Below are 15,047 nucleotides of genomic sequence, written 5' to 3'. Positions count from 1 at the left end.
ATTTTACAGGCAACTTTGTATTTATTTTAACCAGGTACAATAGCTATTAAATAGTTAATAACTATTTAATAGCTACCTAGTTAAAATAATTACAAAATTACCTGTAAAATAAATCCTAACCTAAGTTACAATTAAACCTAACACTACACTATCAATAAATTAATTAAATACAATACCTACAAATAAATACAATTAAATAAACTAACTAAAGTACAAAAAATAAAAAAGAACTAAGTTACAAAAAATAAAAAAATATTTACAAACATTAGAAAAATATTACAACAATTTTAAACTAATTACACCTACTCTAAGCCCCCTAATAAAATAACAAAGACCCCCAAAATAAAAAAAATGCCCTACCCTATTCTAAAATGAAAATAGAAAAGCTCTTTTACCTTACCAGCCCTGAAAAGGGCCTTTTGCAGGGCATGCCCCAAAGAATTCAGCTCTTTTGCCTGTAAAAAAAAACCATACAATACCCCCCCAACATTACAACCCACCACCCACATACCCCTAATCTAACCCAAACCCCCCTTAAATAAACCTAACACTAAGCCCCTGAAGATCTCCCTACCTTGTCTTCACGACACTGGATCCCGATCGGTCCAGAAGAGCCTCCAAAGTCTTCATCCAAGCCCAAGCTGAAGTCTGGATCCAAGCGGCGGCTAAAGAATTCCATCTTCGGGCAGAAGTCTTCATCCTATCCGGGCAGAAGAGTCGATCTGGACCGACAAACATCTTTATCCAAGCCGCATCTTCTATGCTCTTCTATTTTTTCTAATTTAATTTTAGAATAGGGTAGGGCATTTTTTTATTTTGGGGGTCTTTGTTATTTTATTAGGGGGCTTAGAGTAGGTGTAATTAGTTTAAAATTGTTGTAATATTTTTCTAATGTTTGTAAATATTTTTTTATTTTTTGTAACTTAGTTCTTTTTTATTTTTTGTACTTTAGTTAGTTTATTTCATTGTATTTATTTGTAGGTATTGGATTTAATTAATTTATTGATAGTGTAGTGTTAGGTTTAATTGTAGATAATTGTAGGTAGTTTATTTAATTTATTTATTGATAGTGTAGTGTTAGGTTTAATTGTAACTTAGGTTAGGATTTATTTTACAGGTAATTTTTTAATTATTTTAACTAGGTAGCTATTAAATAGTTATTAACTGTTTAATAGCTATTGTACCTGGTTAAAATAAATACAAAGTTGCCTGTAAAATAAATATTAATCCTAAAATAGCTACAATATAATTATAATTTATATTGTAGCTATATTAGGATTTATTTTATAGGTAAGTATTTAGCTTTAAATAGGAATAATTTATTTAATAAGAGTTAATTTATTTCGTTAGATTTAAATTATATTTAACTTATGGGGGTGTTAGTGTTAGGGTTAGACTTAGCTTTAGGGGTTAATACATTTATTAGAGTAGCGGTGCGGTCTGGTCGGCAGATTAGGGGTTAATTATTGTAGGTAGGTGGAGGCGATGTTGGGGGCGGCAGATTAGGGGTTAATAAATATAATATAGGGGTTGGCGGTGTTAGGGGCAGCAGATTAGGGGTACATAGGGATAACATAGGTTGCGGCGGTGTACGGAGCGGCAGATTAGGGGTTAATAATAATATGCAGGGGTCAGCGATAGCGGGGTCGGCAGATTAGGGGTTAATAAGTGTAAGGTTAGGGGTGTTTAGACTCTGGGTACATGTTAGGGTGTTAGGTGCAGACTTAGGTAGTGTTTCCCCATAGGAAACAATGGGGCTGCGTTAGGAGCTGAACGCTGCTTTTTTGCAGGTGTTAGGTTTTTTTTCCAGCTCAAACAGCCCCATTGTTTCCTATGGGGATATCGTGCACGAGCACGTTTTTGAAGCTGGCCGCGTCCGTAAGCACCGCTGGTATTGAGAGTTGCAGTGGCGGCAAATATGCTCTACACTCCCTTTTTTGGAGCCTAACGCAGCCCTTCTGTGAACTCTAAATACCAGCGGTATTTAAAAGGTGCGGGGGAAAAAAAGCATGCGTAGCTAACGCACCCCTTTGGCCGCAGAACTCTAAATCTAGCCGTAAGCCTGTAGTTTAGTGTTTTACTCTACTTCTTTTCCAGATATAACGTTATTGAGAGACTTACCCTTAAGAGATAAATCCACGTTTTGAATTACTGATTAATTAGATGTGTACTGTTCAGTATAATAATTGCTCTAATTTGAAGTTTTTCTATGATTAATGTAATTAAAATGTTTACCTATTTAGCAATAATGCATAATGGTCACGGTACCTTGTATCTTTGACTGACATCCACCAGGTTCTTCTCGTTCACCCCTTCCCCTCTTATAACCAACGAAATAGCTAATATGTTCTGATTTCTCTGACTCCCCCCCACTATATCTCAGGAATAGGGGGACGCTCAGACCTGGCATCTCCCCTCCCCCCATACACTCACCTACACACAAAATACCTCTGACCATTCGCATCTAGAAACAGATTATAGCTCCCCCTCTATCTGTATTAATATATCAAACTATCATAAGCTATATTGGACCACATATATTCTCCCACCCCATTGCACAATCACTTATTCTATCTACAGAGGAATAATACCTATTATTGACCCTATTCACTCACTCCGGTCGCTCAATCTAGTCCATTCTACTCTATCATTTTGAAGTTAAATCGTTATAACCTCCGCCTCCACTTCCTCTACCCAATTTCAAGCGGCTTTTGACCGCTGCTTTCCCTTACAGTATAATATTGCATTCACTGCATAGTTGTATCTTTTCTCTTCATTACACTCATTTTCAATCTCCTGTGGTATACTCATCATCACATCCTCTTACTACTGCCCTCCAAGAATCTACAAATAGTCTCCCTCCCTCAAGCGAGACTCTCAAAACCTGTATACACACATAATATAACTACTCACTGAAACTTAAGCCACACTATTAGTAAAACACGAGGTTATCTTTCTAGTCCCAAGAAGCATACAACTAAAACATATTCTCTGATACATAGTGAACTACATAAACCACAGTATGCTCTAGAGACCTACATCACTTCATGTACCCGATGGCATTAACAGTAAACGTTTGATCAGAGGTCTAACTTCTATAACCCCACCTCATCAAAGTTTCACATGATGTGTCATAAACTATCTGTAATGTTTCTAAATCTTATGATCAATAAAATTCATTTAAAAAAAAAAATGGTTAAGACTTGGCTGATGTTATTCTATAGCAACAAAACCGAAATGTATTCTAATTACAAGGTGATTACTGTCCAATTAAAAGGGACACTAAACTCATTCTAATTATTCAGATAGAGCAGCAATTTTAAGCCACTAATTTACTCCTATTATCATTTTTTCTTCATTCTCTTGGTATCTTTATTTGAAAAGCAGGGATGCAAAGCTATGGAGCAGGCCCAGCAAGGTGAAACTGGGGACAGATGTGCTGACAGATGAAACTGCAGGTGAAGTGTGTACGAGCATGGTTGTAGGGAGCAGATTAACAAGTGCACACAACTCTCCCCCTGAGGACGTTACCAATAACCTTTATGTAAAGGCAGATCTTATCAGGATGTAGGGGTGACATTTACAAACAGGTGTACTAGGCAGAAGACACATTTCACATGCGTGATGTCACGGCAGTGCAAACTTGTCACCAGGGCGTAAGCACAAGATGTTGGTCACAATTTCTCTTGCAGAATGGAGACCATTAAAATGCCAGGTGGTCTACATCTAACCACAGATTATGTGCTTTGGGGTGGTACTATGGACAATGCAATAAAATAGTGGAAGTAATGGTCTTTTTCAGGCACTGAGAATTTTTCTCATCGGGTTATACATACAATGTGTCCCTCCCAGCTGGTTAGCCCCTGAATACTCTCATCCTGCTCTGGGATTACACCAACACCAAACTTCCTCCTTTGGTTATCTTCACCATCCTGGACATAATGTCTTGCGTTTCTACTGTGCCATAACTCGAGCACAATTCTCTAAACTCACGTGTTTCAGAGTAGTGTTTGTAATGGGTGCTTTATGCTTAGGAGTCGTTGGAACTATGTGTAGAACATGTGATGTAGGAGGCCTCTCCTCTGGTCGCAAGGCATGCTGGGACTTCTAGACCCCAGCTGCATGGCCTATAAAGGATTCCGATGCACTGGGCTAAATTGTAACTCACAAGTGGAGTGTTGCATACCCTTGCTCTAATGAAGGGTACTCTTTTATGCAATTTGGCTGACAGATAGATTGTATTATCTAGTAGGTACTTTTTTGGGGTGAAGAAAATAAGTGTGGAGTACACACACTACACAAAATGCACACACCACATGCATACTACCCCCAAAACACACACTACTGACCCACATCACATACACATATAGAGTTCTTCAAACTACGGGTAGGACCCATTACTGGGTCGCAACACACACTCTCATACAACACACACACACCATACACTCTCATACAATGCACACACTTTTATACAACACGCACCACACACTCTCATACAACACACACACACCATACACTCTCATACAGCACACACACTTTTATACAACACACACCACACACTCTCATACAAAAGTGTGTGCGTTGTATGAGAGTGTATGGTGTGTGTGATGTATGAGAGTGTGTGTGTGTGTGTGTTTTTTATGAGAGTGTTTGGTGTATGTTGTATAAAAGTGTGTGTGCTGTATGAGAGTGTGTGGTGTTTGTTGTATAAATGTGTGTGTGTTGTATGAGAGTGTATGTGTGTGTATTGTATGAGAGTGTGTGTGGTGTGTGTGTTTTGTATGAGAGTGTGTGGTGTATGTTGAATAAACATGTTTGTGCTGTATGAGAGTGTATGGTCTGTGTGTTGTATGAGAGTGTGTATTTGTTTTGTATGAGTATGTGGTGTTTGTTGTATAAAAGTGTGTGTTTTATGAGAGTGTGTGTGGTGTGTGTGTTTTGTATGAGAGTGTGTGGTGTGTGTTGTATAAAAGTGTGTGTGTTGTATGAGACTGTTTGCTATGTGTGTTGTATGAGAGTGTGTGTGGTGTGTGTATGTGTTTTGTAGGAGAGTGTGTGTTGTATAAAAGTGTGTGTGTTGTATGAGAGTGTATGTGTGTGTGTGTTGTATGAGAGTGTGTGTGGTGTGTGTGTTTTGTAGGAGAGTGTGTGGTGTGTGTTGTATAAAAGTGTGTGTGTTGTATGAGAGTGTATGGTGTGTGTGTGTGGTATGAGAGTGTGTGTGTAGTATGAGAGTGTGTGTGGTGTGTGTTGTATGGGAGTGTGTGTGGTGTGTGTGTTATTACCTATACAACACTTTTAAAATTTCCCTACAATCAGTACACACAAATTTTAGTCCCTTTCCCTAAAATTGCAGCAGTCGTGTTGTATATTACTTCAGAAAGTTTCAGACCAAGCATAAAAATAGGGTCATGAAGGTATGTGGTATCGTGGCACTGGATCTTGAAAAAAAAGTTTGAAGAACCCTGCTATAACACAAACACATATCACACAAACACAATAAAACACACAAACATATCACACAAACACAATAAAACATACACACATATCACACAAACACAAAACACACACACATCACACAAACACAATAAAACACTCACACATCACACACACACACACACAATAAAACACACACACATATCACACAAACACAATAAAACACACACACATATCACACAAACACAATAAAACACTCACACATATCACAAAAACACAATAAAACACACACACAAACACAATAAAACACACACATACACAAACACAATAAAACACACACACCACACAAACACAATAAATTACTCACACATATCACGCAAACACAATAAAACACACACATATCACATAAACATAATAAAACACGCACACACACACACACAATAAAACACACACACATCACACAAACACAATAAAAACAATCACACATATCACACAAACACAAAAAACACACACACACACATCACACAAACACAATAAAACACACACACATCACACAAGCACAATAAAACACACACACACACATCACACAAACACAATAAAACACACACACACACAATAAAACACACACACACATCACACAAACACAATAAAACACACACACATCACACAAACACAATAAACACACACACAAATACGCCCATTGCATATGTCCATACATTGTTTTTAAAAATTACAATAAAAAAAAGCAGTAATGAATTTGAGCAGTAATGAATTAGGGCAGTAATGAGTTAAAGCAGTAATGAGTTAAAGCAGTAATGAGTTACATCAGTAATGAGTTAGAGCATTAATGAGTTAGAGCATTAATGAGTTAGAGCAGTAATGAGTTACATCAGTAATGAGTTAGAGCAGTAATGAGTTAGAGCAGTAATGAGTTAGAGCAGTAATGAGTTAGAGCAGTAATGAGTTAGAGCAGTAATGAGTCAGAGCAGTAATGAGTCAGAGCAGTAATGAGTTAGAGCAGTAATGAGTCAGATCAGTAATGAGTTAGATCAGTAATGAGTCAGAGCAGTAATGAGTCAGAGCAGTAATGAGTTAGAGCAGTAATGAGTTAGAGCAGTAATGAGTCAGAGCAGTAATGAGTCAGAGCAGTAATGAGTTAGAGCAGTAATGAGTCAGAGCAGTAATGAGTCAGAGCAGTAATGAGTTAGAGCAGTAATGAGTCAGATCAGTAATGAGTTAGAGCAGTAATGAGTTAGAGCAGTAATGAGTTAGAGCAGTAATGAGTCAGATCAGTAATGAGTCAGATCAGTAATGAGTCAGAGCAGTAATGAGCTAGATCAGTAATGAGTCAGAGCAGTAATGAGTTAGAGCAGTAATGAGTTAGAGCAGTAATGAGTTAGAGCAGTAATGAGTTAGAGAAGTAATGAGTTAGGGCAGTAATGAGTTAGAGCAGTAATGGGTTAGAGCAGTAATGAGTTAGAGCAGTAATGAGTTAGAGCAGTAATGAGTTAGAGCAGTAATGAGTTAGGGCAGTAATGAGTTAGGGCAGTAATGAGTCAGGGCAGTAATGAGTTAGAGCAGTAATGAGTTACATCAGTAATGAGTTAGAGCAGTAATGAGTTAGAGCAGTAATGAGTTAGATTAGTAATGAGTTAGGGCAGTAATGAGCTAGGGCAGTAACGAGTTAGGGCAGTAATGAATTAGAGCAGCAATGAATTAGAGCAGCAATGAGTTAGAGCAGTAATGAGCTAGAGCAGTAATGAGCTAGAGCAGTAATGAGTTAGAGCAGTAATGAGTTAGAGCAGTAATAAGTTAGAGCAGTAATAAGTTAGATTAGTAATACGCTAGAGCAGTAATGAGTTAGAGCAGTAATGAGTTAGAGCAGTAATGAGTCAGGGCAGTAATGAGTCAGAGCAGTAATGAGTCAGAGCAGTAATGAGTCAGAGCAGTAATGAGTTAGAGCAGTAATGAGTTACATCAGTAATGAGTTACATCAGTAATGAGTTAGAGCAGTAATGAGTTAGATTAGTAATGAGTTAGGGCAGTAATGAGTTAGGGCAGTAACGAGTTAGGGCAGTAATGAATTAGAGCAGCAATGAATTAGAGCAGCAATGAGTTAGAGCAGTAATGAGTTAGAGCAGTAATGAGCTAGAGCAGTAATGAGCTAGAGCAGTAATGAGTTAGAGCAGTAATGAGTTAGAGCAGTAATGAGTTAGAGCAGTAATAAGTTAGAGCAGTAATAAGTTAGATTAGTAATACGCTAGAGCAGTAATGAGTTAGAGCAGTAATGAGTTAGAGCAGTAATGAATTAGAGCAGTAATGAATTAGAGCAGTAATGAGTTAGATCAGTAATGAGTCAGAGCAGTAATGAGTTAGAGCAGTAATGAGTTAGAGCAGTAATGAATTAGAGCAGTAATGAGTTAGATCAGTAATGAGTCAGAGCAGTAATGAGTTAGAGCAGTAATGAGTTAGATTAGTAATACGCTAGAGCAGTAATGAGTAAGAGCAGTAATGAGTTAGGGCAGTAATGAATTAGAGCAGTTATGAATTAGAGCAGTTATGAATTAGAGCAGTAATGAGTTAGAGCAGTAATGAGTTAGGGCAGTAATGAGTTAGAGCAGTAATGAGTTAGAGCAGTAATTAGTTAGAGCAGTAATGAGTTAGAGCAGTAATGAGTCAGAGCAGTAATTAGTTAGAGCAGTAATGAGTCAGAGCAGTAATGAATTATATCAGTAATGAGTTTGAGCAGTAATGAATTAGATCAGTAATGAGTCAGAGCAGTAATGAGTTTTAGCAGTAATGAGTTTTAGCAGTAATGAGTTTGAGCAGTAATGAATTAGATCATGTCATATTTTTATTATAATGGACCTTTAAACACTGAGGATTCAGATTGTGATTCTAACAAACAGGACCAGCACAAGTTTATTTTCACTAAACTAATAGTGAACAAAGTGTTGCGAATAAAGCAAGGAAATTACAGATTGAGATTTTATAGTCGCTAAGCACAGCTCATCTGCACCATTAATATAATTATTGTGATCTATATTACACAAATAAGATCAATAAACAGCTACAGAGAATGATCTGGAAATATAGACTTTTGGGTTTATTTCTTGTAAATTGTCAAATAAAAACAAAACAAAGTAACCATCATGTACACAATTTCTTATTGTTTTGTGGTGCTAACACTGTCTTCCCAAGAACACACCTCAAGGGGAACATAGGTACTGGCTTCAGTTTGGTGAATCAGCAAATAACGGATCTGGGAATTCTCCCCACTGCCTTGCAGAGAGGTTGTTAGATGTGTATTAAACAACAAACAGCACCAGGATTAAACAGATTTATCTTGCTTCAGCAATACAAATATTATATTATTTTCTTCTGTGGTTTTGCACAGTAGACTATGAACTGGGAAACTCAAACTGTTGTTTTGTGATTTACATTTTCCTGGACTGATCTTCTGCTACGGACTTGGCTATAGTCCTTCTGAATAGAATTAAACCTTCTCTTCTTAAGCACAGCCGGGTTACCATAGTAAATGTTCCAAATATACTCAGGAGAGAGGACCTTAGTTGGTTTATGATAAAGAAAATATTTGTTTAAATAACTCTCATCATGCCAAAGTGCTTCAAGATTATGTTCCTTGTCTGTCATCATGGCATTGTGACAGAAGTTTGTTAGTTTGTAGACTTCCTCAATTGTTCCCCCAAAAAATCCTCCTGCGTAATAATAGTCCCCCTCATCAACAGGGATTCCAGCTTGAGACTGAGGTCGGCGCTCATAGGTAAATGCTGGGCGTGATGCTCCAAAAAAGCCAGGATGTAAAGCACCAAACACATCACTTAAGATTTCTACTCCAACGTGGTCATTAAAGGTCATATCTACATCAACACACACCAAGTAATCCACTTCATTGAGGAACCTTTGGCGGCAATTATCCCGAATCACCTGCATGCGCCTCATGGTTATATCCTGCCATCGTTTGTATCCAGGGACCTCCAGAATTTCCAAGTGTCTCCCCTCTTTAAGTGGAACCAAAGGGATGTCATTGGGACGATCAGTGAAGACATAGTAGGTGACATTGTGCCCAACCATGAAGAACTGTTCAGCTGTTTCAATGAATGTTTTTACAAACATCACATATCTGAAAAAAACAATATATTTAGAGAATCATTGTGTTAACTAAACAATATGAAGACAACACTTAATTCCATAGGAGAACATTCAGTTTAGTCAAATAAAACTGAATGATGTTGTTGACTAATTACAGTAACATAATGAATACAGCTAGAACCAGTCAGCAGATATCTTTTACATTTAACAAAAGTCAACACAATTAGCAAAAGTATTGATATGCTAACCAGTAAGGCAGAATGAGCTAAGGACAGTTAATTCCTGTTTAAAATCACGAAGCAAAAACAAGGGCTTTGCTTTATTAGAGCACTGGGCTGACTTTTCACTTGGGTACAATTTGCACAGTAAGGATAGATTGCACCTGAATGACATGGGTGCAGGTCTGTTGGGGAGAGGATGGTAGCACGTTTAAAGAATCGTAACTTGGCAAAGGGGGTGGGGAGGGTCAGTCCAAAAATAATAGAACAGGCAGATCAGTCTGTAAATCTGTCACACCTAGAATATCTCAAGGAAGGGATAACAGAAGTGTACACTTAGGAAATGTCAAATTAGAAAGTTTGGAAGAAAGTGCACCAAGTAGCAACAAAAACCATATTAAAATGAAATGAATGACAGCAAATGCAAGAAGCATGATGGGTAAAATGAGGTAGCTGCAGTTTCCCACTTTCTCACTCTATATAAATACTGTCACTGTATAGCTTCCTAGCCACTCACCCTATATAAATACTGTCACTATATAGCTTCCTAGCCACTCGCCCTATATACATACTGTCACTGTATGACTTCCTAGCCACTCGCCCTATATAAATACTGTCACTGTATGACTTCCTAGCCACTCGCCCTATATAAATACTGTCACTGTATGACTTCCTAGCCACTCACCCTATATAAATACTGTCACTGTATGACTTCCTAGCCACTCACCCTATATAAATACTGTCACTGTATGACTTCCTAGCCACTCACCCTATATAAATACTGTCACTGTATGACTTCCTAGCCACTCACCCTATATAAATACTGTCACTGTATGACTTCCTAGCTCCTCACCCTATATAAATACTGTCACTGCATGACTTCCTAGCCACTCTCCCTATATAAATACTGTCACTGTATGACTTCCTAGCCACTCTCCCTATATAAATACTGTCACTGTATGACTTCCTAGCTCCTCACCCTATATAAATACTGTCACTGTATGACTTCCTAGCCACTCGCCCTATATAAATACTGTCACTGTATAGCTTCCTAGCCACTCTCCCTATATAAATACTGTCACTGTATGACTTCCTAGCCACTCACCCTATATAAATACTGTCACTGTATGACTTCCTAGCCCCTCGCCCTATATAAATACAGTCACTGTATGACTTCCTAGCCCCTCGCCCTATATAAATACTGTCACTGTATGACTTCCTAGCCACTCGCCCTATATAAATACTGTCACTGTATGACTTCCTAGCCACTCACCCTATATAAATACTGTCACTGTATGACTTCCTAGCTCCTCACCCTATATAAATACTGTCACTGTATGACTTCCTAGCCCCTCACCCTATATAAATACTGTCACTGTATGACTTCCTAGCCACTCGCCCTATATAAATACTGTCACTGTATGACTTCCTAGCCACTCACCCTATATAAATACTGTCACTGTATGACTTCCTAGCCACTCACCCTATATAAATACTGTCACTGTATGACTTCCTAGCCTCTCGCCCTATACAAATACTGTCACTGTATGACTTCCTAGCCACTCACCCTAGATAAATACTGTCACTGTATGACTTCCTAGCCACTCACCCTATACAAATACTGTCACTGTATGACTTCCTAGCCCCTCACCCTATATAAATACTGTCACTGTATGACTTCCTAGCCACTCACCCTATATAAATACTGTCACTGTATGACTTCCTAGCCACTCACCCTATATAAATACTGTCACTGTATGACTTCCTAGCCCCTCACCCTATATAAATACTGTCACTGTATGACTTCCTAGCCACTCACCCTATATAAATACTGTCACTGTATGACTTCCTAGCCCCTCACCCTATATAAATACTGTCACTGTATAGCTTCCTAGCCACTCACCCTATATAAATACTGTTACTGTATAGCTTCCTAGCCACTCACCCTATATAAATACTGTCACTGTATGACTTCCTAGCCACTCACCCTATATAAATACTGTCACTGTATGACTTCCTAGCTCCTCACCCTATATAAATACTGTCACTGCATGACTTCCTAGCCACTCTCCCTATATAAATACTGTCACTGTATGACTTCCTAGCCACTCTCCCTATATAAATACTGTCACTGTATGACTTCCTAGCTCCTCACCCTATATAAATACTGTCACTGTATGACTTCCTAGCCACTCGCCCTATATAAATACTGTCACTGTATGACTTCCTAGCCACTCGCCCTATATAAATACTGTCACTGTATAGCTACCTAGCCACTCGCCCTATATAAATACTGTCACTGTATGACTTCCTAGCCACTCACCCTATATAAATACTGTCACTGTATGACTTCCTAGCTCCTCACCCTATATAAATACTGTCACTGTATGACTTCCTAGCCACTCACCCTATACAAATACTGTCACTGTATGACTTCCTAGCCACTCACCCTAGATAAATACTCTCACTGTATGACTTCCTAGCCACTCACCCTATATAAATACTGTTACTGTATGACTTCCTAGCCACTCACCCTAGATAAATACTGTCACTGTATGACTTCCTAGCCACTCACCCTAGATAAATACTGTCACTGTATGACTTGCTAGCCCCTCGCCCTATATAAATACTGTCACTGTATGACTTCCTAGCCACTCGCCCTATATAAATACTGTCACTGTATGACTTCCTAGCCACTCACCCTATATAAATACTGTCACTGTATAGCTTCCTAGCCACTCGCCCTATATAAATACAGTCACTGTATAGCTTCCTAGCCCCTCACCCTATATAAATACTGTTACTGTATAGCTTCCTAGCCACTCACCCTATATAAATACTGTCACTGTATGACTTCCTAGCCACTCACCCTAGATAAATACTGTCACTGTATGACTTCCTAGCCACTCACCCTATATAAATACAGTCACTGTATGACTTCCTAGCCACTCACCCTAGATAAATACTGTCACTGTATGACTTGCTAGCCAGTCACCCTATATAAATACAGTCACTGTATGACTTCCTAGCCACTCACCCTAGATAAATACTGTCACTGTATGACTTGCTAGCCAGTCACCCTATATAAATACTGTCACTGTATGACTTCAAAGCCACTCGCCCTATATAAATACTGTCACTGTATGACTTCAAAGCCACTTGCCCTATATAAATACTGTCACTGTATAGCTTCCTAGCCACTCACCCTATATAAATACTGTCACTGTATAGCTTCCTAGCCACTCTCCCTATATAAATACTGTCACTGTATGACTTCCTAGCCACTCACCCTATATAAAAACTGTCACTGTATGACTTCCTAGCCACTCACCCTATATAAATACTGTCACTGTATGACTTCCTAGCCCCTCACCCTATATAAATACTGTCACTGTATGACTTCCTAGCCCCTTGCCCTATATAAATACTGTCACTGTATGACTTCCTAGCCCCTTGCCCTATATAAATACTGTCACTGTATGACTTCCTAGCCACTCTCCCTATATAAATACTGTCACTGTATAGCTTCCTAGCCACTCGCCCTATATAAATACAGTCACTGTATAGCTTCCTAGCCACTCACCCTATATAAATACTGTCACTGTATAGCTTCCTAGCCACTCGCCCTATATAAATACTGTTACTATATGACTTCCTAGCCACTCACCCTATATAAATACTGTCACTGTATGACTTTCTAGCCCCTCGCCCTATATAAATACTGTCACTGTATGACTTCCTAGCCACTCACCCTATATAAATACTGTCACTGTATGACTTCCTAGCCCCTCGCCCTATATAAATACTGTCACTGTATGACTTCCTAGCCACTCACACTATATAAATACTGTCACTGTATGACTTCCTAGCCCCTCACCCTATATAAATACTGTCACTGTATAGCTTCCTAGCCACTCGCCCTATATAAATACTGTCACTGTATAGCTTCCTAGCCACTCGCCCTATATAAATACTGTCACTGTATAGCTTCCTAGCCACTCGCCCTATATAAATACAGTCACTGTATAGCTTCCTAGCCACTCGCCCTATATAAATACAGTCACTGTATAGCTTCCTAGCCACTCGCCCTATATAAATACAGTCACTGTATAGCTTCCTAGCCACTCGCCCTATATAAATACAGTCACTGTATAGCTTCCTAGCTCCTCACCCTATATAAATACTGTCACTGTATGACTTCCTAGCCACTCGCCCTATATAAAAACTGTCACTGTATGACTTCCTAGCCACTCACCCTATATAAATACTGTCACTGTATGACTTCCTAGCCACTCGCCCTATATAAATACTGTCACTGTATGACTTGCTAGCCACTCACCCTATATAAATACTGTCACTGTATGACTTCCTAGCTCCTCACCCTATATAAATACTGTCACTGTATGGCTTCCTAGCCACTCGCCCTATATAAATACAGTCACTGTATAGCTTCCTAGCCACTCGCCCTATATAAATACTGTCACTGTATGACTTGCTAGCCACTCACCCTATATAAATACTGTCACTGTATAGCTTCCTAGCCACTCGCCCTATATAAATACAGTCACTGTATAGCTTCCTAGCCACTCGCCCTATATAAATACAGTCACTGTATAGCTTCCTAGCCACTCGCCCTATATAAATACAGTCACTGTATAGCTTCCTAGCTCCTCACCCTATATAAATACTGTCACTGTATGACTTCCTAGCCACTCGCCCTATATAAAAACTGTCACTGTATGACTTCCTAGCCACTCACCCTATATAAATACTGTCACTGTATGACTTCCTAGCCACTCGCCCTATATAAATACTGTCACTGTATGACTTGCTAGCCACTCACCCTATATAAATACTGTCACTGTATGACTTCCTAGCTCCTCACCCTATATAAATACTGTCACTGTATGACTTCCTAGCTCCTCACCCTATATAAATACTGTCACTGTATGACTTCCTAGCCCCTCTCCCTATATAAATACTGTCACTGTATGACTTCCTAGCCCCTTGCCCTATATAAATACTGTCACTGTATGACTTCCTAGCCACTCGCCCTATATAAATACTGTCACTGTATGACTTCCTAGCCCCTTGCCCTATATAAATACTGTCACTGTATGACTTCCTAGCCACTCGCCCTATATAAATACTGTCACTGTATGACTTCCTAGCCCCTTGCCCTATATAAATACTGTCACTATATGACTTCCTAGCCCCTCGCCCTATATAAATACTGTCACTGTATGACTTCCTAGCCCCTTGCCCTATATAAATACTGTC

General features: G+C 38.9%; 1 protein-coding gene across 3 annotated transcripts in view; it reads right to left on the bottom strand.

The window, feature by feature from the left end:
- Positions 1–8,516: 8,516 nt before the first annotated feature.
- The window catches only part of LOC128642927 (histo-blood group ABO system transferase), a 160,771-nt gene continuing 154,240 nt past the window's right edge, over positions 8,517–15,047 (bottom strand). For all 3 annotated transcript variants that reach the window (XM_053695817.1, XM_053695818.1, XM_053695816.1), the window contains one exon: positions 8,517–9,580. In XM_053695817.1, the coding sequence (XP_053551792.1) occupies positions 8,854–9,580 (727 nt within the window). In that variant the 3' untranslated portion in view covers positions 8,517–8,853. The remainder of the gene's footprint in view (positions 9,581–15,047) is intronic.

This window comes from Bombina bombina, chromosome 12, assembly GCF_027579735.1.
Source record: "Bombina bombina isolate aBomBom1 chromosome 12, aBomBom1.pri, whole genome shotgun sequence".
NCBI lineage: Eukaryota > Metazoa > Chordata > Amphibia > Anura > Bombinatoridae > Bombina > Bombina bombina.
The sequence above is the reverse complement of the archived record's forward strand: the minus strand, read 5'-3'. Positions and strand labels throughout refer to the sequence as shown.